The 8,468-nt window shown below is 40.8% G+C and overlaps 1 protein-coding gene across 2 annotated transcripts; it reads right to left on the bottom strand.

Annotated features, from left to right (window-relative positions):
- Positions 1-94: 94 nt before the first annotated feature.
- On the bottom strand, positions 95-7,500 carry icam5 (intercellular adhesion molecule 5). Of its 2 annotated transcripts, XM_055897480.1 has the most exons (11): positions 7,222-7,500; positions 4,929-5,189; positions 4,504-4,833; positions 3,979-4,212; positions 3,355-3,702; positions 2,970-3,230; positions 2,545-2,874; positions 2,193-2,426; positions 1,830-2,063; positions 1,305-1,553; positions 96-1,051 (listed from the first exon to the last, which is right to left on the bottom strand). In XM_055897480.1, the coding sequence occupies exons 1-11, from the start codon at positions 7,274-7,276 to the stop codon at positions 849-851; spliced, it is 2,739 nt and encodes a 912-aa protein (XP_055753455.1). In that variant the 5' UTR covers positions 7,277-7,500; the 3' UTR covers positions 96-848. The 2 variants fall into 2 exon arrangements, with proteins under 2 accessions (XP_055753456.1, XP_055753455.1); XM_055897481.1 differs by lacking the exon at positions 2,193-2,426 and having other exon boundaries at positions 95-1,051.
- Positions 7,501-8,468: the final 968 nt, after the last annotated feature.

Raw genomic sequence — 8,468 nt, 5'->3', positions numbered from 1 at the left:
CAGTTTTGAAAATAGTTTTATAAAGGAAAATGAATGTTCGGATGCTATTGTAATTAGACTAGCAATACAATTAAGTATTGATATAGAAATATGAGCATTCTTATTACATTCGTTCGTATGTTGTCAGATGCAAGACACTTGAACAGGCTCAGATTGAATCCCCACACTAATCTTACATTTTAAATACGTTTGCAGATCACGCAGTCTCATTGTTGTTTGAAATCAATTATATTTCGTTTTTCATTCAGAATGAATTGTTCAATGATGTGGATGAAATGTATTTTTAAGGATTTGATTTATTAAATCCCATTGTTGCATGTAGACCAAATCATTTTAATATTGTACAAACGTGTTACTGTGCGTGAAATTTAAAATGCATTCTGTCATTACAACATTTGGAATGTGATATATTTTAATCCTCCCCCCGCAAAAAAAATATTTGACATACACAAAAAAAATTAATGAATAAAATATTGTCTTCCTCAAATGAAGTAGATGATGACGCAATCTTTACAAGCGGGAGGGATTCTTATTTAATTGGTCTTCATCTCGTGGCTCAGTCACTTCAGTCAGGGCAAGTGGAGTTCACAGGAGATTGTTGGCACCTTAATCGGGAGAAGACGGGCTCGTGGTAATGGCTGGAGCGCAATCAGTGGAATGTTATCCACGCTCCGTTCCAGCCATTATTATGGGCCGTCCTCCCCTCAGTAACCTCTACTGGGCTGGAGTTAGCCTGCCCAGGAGCAGATTAGTTCTGAAATGTACCTGGCTAAAGGGTGAGACACTTTCGTATGACTGGCTATCCCGAGTTGAACTCAAGAGTTTATCTAATTTACTTAGGTAACTCCTCAAACCTTCGTAGGATACCCCTCTGGATCATGGTTGTCTACCCCTGTTGTAGACAGTGGCATCAATGGAACATTTGACTGGTTGACTGGTATGAAATTATAAGATCCTTGTCTTTTCTTCCACATACAGAAGACTTTCAGGACTACCAGGGCAATGACCAGGACAACTAATGGAAACAACCAAAATATAATTGTGGAGCCACCTGAAGAGGAGGAAATAGAAGGAGAACGGGAGAGTTTAGACATGATTCAGACCAATTCTGTTTATGATTTGATTCAGGCTAGCTCGTGATCTAGGATTCGTGTTTCGCAATTCAGCTCTGTGGAATTGAATGCGATTCATTCATTCATCTTACTGAAACAATATGAAGTATGTCTTATGACAACATGAATCACTACATCAGGGTCAGCTACGTTTCTACCATAACATGACCCACAGTCGGTCAGTTATAATACCTTTTATAGTTACTGTTGTTGTTCTGGTGACCGTCCCAAATATATTCGTGGCAGTGCAGATGTAGATCCCAGCTGTGGTGATTCTAACAGTCCTCTGGCGCCCCTCAGTGGACAACTTCACATTGCGTGCAGCGGTGTCGTTCCACTTCATCTCAGGAGGAGGGTTCCCCTCAGCACTGCAGTTCAGAGACACATCACTGCCTGCAGTCACCTCCACTGTGTCATTCCCTAGAAGGAACTCAGGAGCATCTAAGAAGAAAGGAGGTGCTTTTAGAGTAGACCACTAAACTATGCAACTTATGGGATGTCAGATGGGTTGCCATGCAGTTCAGTTGAGACTAAAATACAGTAACTTAAAAGGTGGTAAACAATTATGTAAAACCTGTCTCAATCACTATTAGGCCTATTCTACCTTTAAGATTGGTTAGAACAGCGTAAAGCTGATAGCATGTGTGGCTAGAATTAGTTAAACGTTTGTAAAATAGTCCAATAATAACATACTTGAAGGATAGAAACATGACTTACACAAGACGTTGATGACAAGCTTGTGAGTGGCTTTTCCATGTGTGTTGTTTGTAACCAGGGTGTACTCCCCTCTGTTTTCCCTAGTGAGACTTTGAGGGATATCCACTTCCTGTTGGGCTTTCAACCAGGTGATTTTAGAAGAAGGGTTGCCATCAACTGTACAGGTGACTGAGAGGTTGTGATTTTCATTCTCTTTAACTTCATATTGATCAGTACAGTTAAACTTGGGGGCATCTGAAAAGAGTAGGGAGAGAAATATTCAGCATAGATTTCATCCATTTGAAAACAGATAGAGAAGCATCTTACAGGAAACAATCGGACAGATCTCATCTTGCAATACAATACTAGATCTCACACACGTACATTCCACTGTGATATGAACAGTATAGCTGGTGCTGCCTATGTCATTGCTGATCGTGATGACATACTGGCCAAAGTCCGTCCTGGCCAGGGGTGCAGAGGCATTGACCTGTCTGCCCTCCTGGTACCACACAACGTTAGGGGGAGGATTCCCATTGAATGTACAAGGGATCCTGTCCAGGGGGGAATTCTCCTTCACGGCACTGTACTGGCTTAGACATTCAATCACTGGCTTGTCTGCAAATAGAGAGGAGGAGCATCAACTCAAAATTAGTAAATTGGAAGCTATACCTGTCATGTGGTTCTGTTTTTGATTTATGATAATGAAAAAGATCTAAATTAATAGCCAACTCACAGTGCACAGTAATGTTGAGAGGTTCTGATGCCACTGTAGGATGGGGTTGTGGTCCCTCTGGTCCCAGGTCCAGTTCTGCTCTACATCTATACTGAGCTCCATCATCATCTCTACTGGGGCTGATCATCAGAGTAGCTGACACATTCACTGGTGTCTTACTGACGTCACTGTAAGTTACATTATCTAAGAGTTCATTCCCTTTGTACCACTTCACAACCAGGTTCTGTTGAGGAGCGATGTTCTGGATGTCACACTGCAGCTGGTACTCTGTCCCCTCCACCATGGGACCAGAGTGTCTCAGAACAGAGATGGAGACGCTGTCTGGAGTCTCTGTAGAGGAGGTCAACAATGTAAAAAACCCTCAATGCTGATATATAGTTAAATAGAAACATACCTTTCTGATTCACAAGGAGGAAAATACTCACTGTAGAGAATGACTGGAAGTACTTTTGAGGGTTGTTCGCCATCAATGAGATTGATGTAGCATTTAGGTTCTATTGTCCAATCAGTAAGGCCATCCACAGTCCAGGTGACAACGTTGACATGTTCAAAACCTGTACCTCCCAATGTGGCCTCCCAGCCCATCCCCTCATGGTCTGTGGATGATGTGTTGCAGTTGACTGAGACTGAGTCTCCATATCTCACCACCACTCTGGGAGGGTTGAGCTCAAGAGGAAAGGTAACTACTGTAAAAACATACAAGAATGAAGACATCAATGTGAAATCCACATCAAATATAAACTGTTCTGCCTTGTGAGATAAGTGAGGGTTAATTAAATAATGTGAGCACAGAGATGAGCTGGAAAAGACCTTTTGGCTTGGCTGTTGCTGGGAGGGTGGTCATAGTTCCTGGAGTTGAGGGTGCTGTGGAGAACATGGTTGGGTGTTGTGGAGGTACATCTACTAGGACATGTATCTGCTTGGTGATGGAGCCCAGTCTATTTGTGACTGTGCAGTTGTAAGTTGCATTAGCTGTTACTCTGGAGATATAGAGAGTACGCAGGTGCCCCACAGTGGTCTCATTGGCATTTCCCTCTGCAGTGTTGTTGGTCCACCTCAGCTCAGGAGGAGGGTTCCCCTCAGCACTGCAGTCCAGAGACACATCACTGCCTGCACTCACCTCCACTGTGTCATTCCCTGGAAGGAACTCAGGAGCATCTAAGAAGAAAGGAGGTGCTTTTAGTGTAGACCACTCAACTATGCAACTTATGGGATGTCAGATGGGTTGCCATGCAGTTCAGTTGAGACTAAAATACAGTAACTTAAAAGGTGGTAAACAATTATGTAAAACCTGTCTCAATCACTATTAGGCCTATTCTACCTTTAAGATTGGTTAGAACAGCTTAAAGCTGATAGCATGTGTGGCTAGAATTAGTTAAACGTTTGTAAAATAGTCCAATAATAACATACTTGAAGGATAGAAACATGACTTACACAAGACGTTGATGACAAGGTGGTGAGTGGCTTTTCCATGTGTGTTGTTTGTAACCAGGGTGTACTCCCCTCTGTTTTCCCTAGTGAGACTTTGAGGGATATCCACTTCCTGTTGGGCTTTCAACCAGGTGATTTTAGAAGAAGGGTTGCCATCAACTGTACAGGTGACTGAGAGGTTGTGATTTTCATTCTCTTTAACTTCATATTGATCAGTACAGTTAAACTTGGGGGCATCTGAAAAGAGTAGGGAGAGAAATATTCAGCATAGATTTCATCCATTTGAAAACAGATAGAGAAGCATCTTACAGGAAACAATCGGACAGATCTCATCTCGCAATACAATACTAGATCTCACACACGTACATTCCACTGTGATATGAACAGTATAGCTGGTGCTGCCTATGTCATTGCTGATCGTGATGACATACTGGCCAAAGTCCGTCCTGGCCAGGGGTGCAGAGGCATTGACCTGTCTGCCCTCCTGGTCAGGGGTAAAGAGGCAATATCGAGTATTGATGAACTCACAGTGCACAGTAATGTTGAGAGGTTCTGATGTCACTGTAGGATGGGGTTGTGGTCCCTCTGGTCCCAGGTCCAGTTCTGCTCTACATCTATACTGAGCTCCATCATCATCTCTACTGGGGCTGATCATCAGAGTAGCTGACACATTCACTGGTGTCTTACTGACGTCACTGTAAGTTACATTATCTAAGAGTTCATTCCCTTTGTACCACTTCACAACCAGGTTCTGTTGAGGAGCGATGTTCTGGATGTCACACTGCAGCTGGTACTCTGTCCCCTCCACCATGGGACCAGAGTGTCTCAGAACAGAGATGGAGACGCTGTCTGGAGTCTCTGTAGAGGAGGTCAACAATGTAAAAAACCCTCAATGCTGATATATAGTTAAATAGAAACATACCTTTCTGATTCACAAGGAGGAAAATACTCACTGTAGAGAATGACTGGAAGTACTTTTGAGGGTTGTTCGCCATCAATGAGATTGATGTAGCATTTAGGTTCTATTGTCCAATCAGTAAGGCCATCCACAGTCCAGGTGACAACGTTGACATGTTCAAAACCTGTACCTCCCAATGTGGCCTCCCAGCCCATCCCCTCATGGTCTGTGGATGATGTGTTGCAGTTGACTGAGACTGAGTCTCCATATCTCACCACCACTCTGGGAGGGTTGAGCTCAAGAGGAAAGGTAACTACTGTAAAAACATACAAGGAGGAAGACATCAATGTGAAATCCACATAAATAAAAATTGTTCTGCCTTGTGAGATAAGTGAGGGTTAATTAAATAGTGTGAGCACAGAGATGAGCTGGAAAATAGCTTTTGACTTGGCTGTTGCTGTAAGGGTGGTCATAGTTCCTGGAGTTGAGGGTGCTGTGGGGAAAATATTACGTTATGTTGTTGATGATCTCATCCCTTCTAAAACGTGTTGAAAGGGGAATCACCTTGCCCAAAATATTCAGACGTTATTTCCTATTGTGCAAGCACAGTCCCCAAATCCAGAACAAATTCAAGAAAGTGTACAGTATTATATAGAGCCATTATGGCATGGAACTCCATTCCATCTCATATTACTGAAATAAACAGCAAACCTGGTTTCAAAAAACAGATAGAGCACACCTCACTGCACAATGCCTCCCCCCTATTTGACCTAGATAGTTTGTGTGTATATGTATTGATATGTAGGCTGTGTGTGCCCTTTTTTCAATTTATGTCTAAAATGACATACCCAAATCAAACTGCCTGTAGCTCAGGCCCTGAAGCAAGGATATGCATATTATTGGTACCATTTCAAAGGAAACACTTTGAAGTATGTGTTATTGTGAAAGGAATGTAGGAGAATATAACACAATAGATCTGGTAAAAGCTTATACAATGGAAAAAAAAACTGTTCTTTTGTATTTTTTTTGTACCATTATCTTTGAAATGCAAGAGAAAGGCCATAATGTATTATTCCAGCCCAGGTGCAATTTAGATTTTGGCCACTAGATGGCAGCAGTGATGTGCAAAGTTTTAGACTGAACCAATGAACCATTGCATTTCTGTTCAAAATGTTGTCTCAAGACTGCCCAAATGTGCCTAATTTGTTTATTAATATGTTCAAAATTGTGCACTCTCCTCAAACAATAGCATGGTATTCTTTCACTGTAATAGCTACTGTAAATTGGACAGTGCAGTTAGATTAACAAGAATTTAAGCTTTCTGCCAATATCAGATATGTCTATGTCCTGGGAAATTTTCTTGTTTCTTACAACCTGATGCTAATCACATTAGCCTACGTTAGCTCAACCGGGACACCAATCCCGAAGAAGTTTTAAAAGTATGTAGTTCTGTCCTTGAGCTGTTCTTGTCTATTAATGTTCTGTATTATGTCATGTTTCATGTATTGTGGGGACCCCAGGAAGAGAGCTTTTGCAAAAGCAGCAGCTAAATGGGAATCCTAATAAAATACCCACAATACACAGTATATCATGGAACAACAATTGCTTAAAAGGGCACTGAAAAGCACATAGTCCATCCCTATGTGTTCCAAAATGAAAGTCAAAGGATTCTTATTTTTGACAATGGTGGATCTGTCAAATATGGAGCATCCATAGGTTAGCACATACTAGACAAACTACCATACTAACAACAATGCACCACACCCACCATCAGTGGTTTTCAGAAGTCATTTACGTTGCTCTCAATGTTACACCGCATGGACATTCACACCCGCCACACCCATTCAGACAATGTCATATCACTCAATAACATCAACAGTGTCTGTGTTGTACCTGAGTGAGTGTACGTGTATTTCTTGTGATTTTATGTTATTATACAATTGTATCCTTTAATTAGGGTCATGAGTTGTTCCTATCCATGTGACCTGACCAGGAAAAACTCAGGGCCCTGTCTACTGATGACTGTTACCTTATTGCATTATTGCTACATATCAATATTCCTTTTTTTATTGCTCATTAAATACTTTAATTCTTCGACTTTAATTGCTCTCAAATATTAGTCTTCAAATTGACCATTGTGGGATTAAAACTAATTTCCTTTATCAACAACCAACTTCCGTTCAAGTTCGGTTAGTGGGATGTGAGCACATGTTTAAGTACCACCCTGGGAGACAGAAAACGGTTACTCTATCACCAGAGTAATAACTACGGTCAACATAAACATAATCCACACAGCGATCACAACAATAGATATTAATAGATAAGTATGGAACAAATTAACCACTCACCTCCATGCAACAGCATGAGCATGAGGAGGCCCAACATCCTCTGGAGTGAGATCATGGTAGTTCTCTGCTGAGCAAGGTGAGGGTGATGCTGAGCAAGGTGAGGGTGATGCTGAGCAAGGTGAGGGTGATGCTGAGCAAGGTGAGGGTGATGGGGGATGTTGTAAGAGAGGATGCCCTGACTGATGGTCCACCCGTTGGTCCAGGCTCGGTCCTAACACTGTGCTAATGCCAGTAAGTGTATCTCAGGCAGAGAGCTTACTGTGTGAAGAAAGTGTTTCAAAGAGGAAATTCAAACCCTGCCCTGATCTTGTGCAAAGAGGAAACTGCTAAACGGAAACATGACATCAACCCATGGTTAAAAAAGTACCCAACTGTCATACTTGAGTAAAAGTAAAGGTACCCTTATAGAAAATGACTCAAGTGAAAGTCACCCAGTAAAATTCTACTTGAGTATAAGTAATAAAGTATTTGGTTTGAAATAAACTTAAGTATCAAAAGTAAATGGAATTGCTCAAATATATTTAAGTATCAAAAGTAAAAGTATAAATAATTTCAAATTCCTTATATTAAGCAAACCAGAAGGCACAATTTTCTTGTTTTTTTTAATTTACGGATAGCCAGGGGCACACTCCAACACTCAGACATAATTTACAAACAAAGAATTTGTGTTTAGTGAGTCTGCCAGATCAGATGCAGTAGTGATGACCAGGGATTTTCTTTTTATGTGTGTGAATTAGACCATTTTCCTGTCCTGCTAAGCATTCAAAATGTAACGAGTACTTTTGGGTGTCAGTACATTATTTTCTTCAAGAAAGTAATAAAGTAAAAGTCATCAAAAATATAAATAGTAAAGTACAGATACCCCATAAATCGACTTCCGTCGTACTTTAAAGTATTTTTACTTAAGTACTTTACACCACTGCATCAAACCACAACGTCAGTTCTCATAAGCAAAAGAAACAGACTCCTACCTCACCTTGTGGTGTGTGTATGCGAGTGTATGTGTGTGAGAGGATAGATAGATAATATCAAAAAGTTATGTTCAAACATTGTTTTGCAATTTTGTATGAAATAAATACATTGCAGTTAGAAAACAATTCCACATGTTGTGTTGGCATATCAGTCTAACGCTGTCTTATTAACATAACTGTTTAACATATAAGGACTTCATTAACAACCCTCCTTATCCATGAAGGAACCATAATATTACTGATAGGTGAAAATTATCTGTTAATTGAATGATTAGA

The sequence above is a fragment of the Salvelinus fontinalis genome, chromosome 34 (assembly GCF_029448725.1).
Source record: "Salvelinus fontinalis isolate EN_2023a chromosome 34, ASM2944872v1, whole genome shotgun sequence".
Lineage (NCBI taxonomy): Eukaryota > Metazoa > Chordata > Actinopteri > Salmoniformes > Salmonidae > Salvelinus > Salvelinus fontinalis.
The sequence above is the reverse complement of the archived record's forward strand: the minus strand, read 5'-3'. Positions and strand labels throughout refer to the sequence as shown.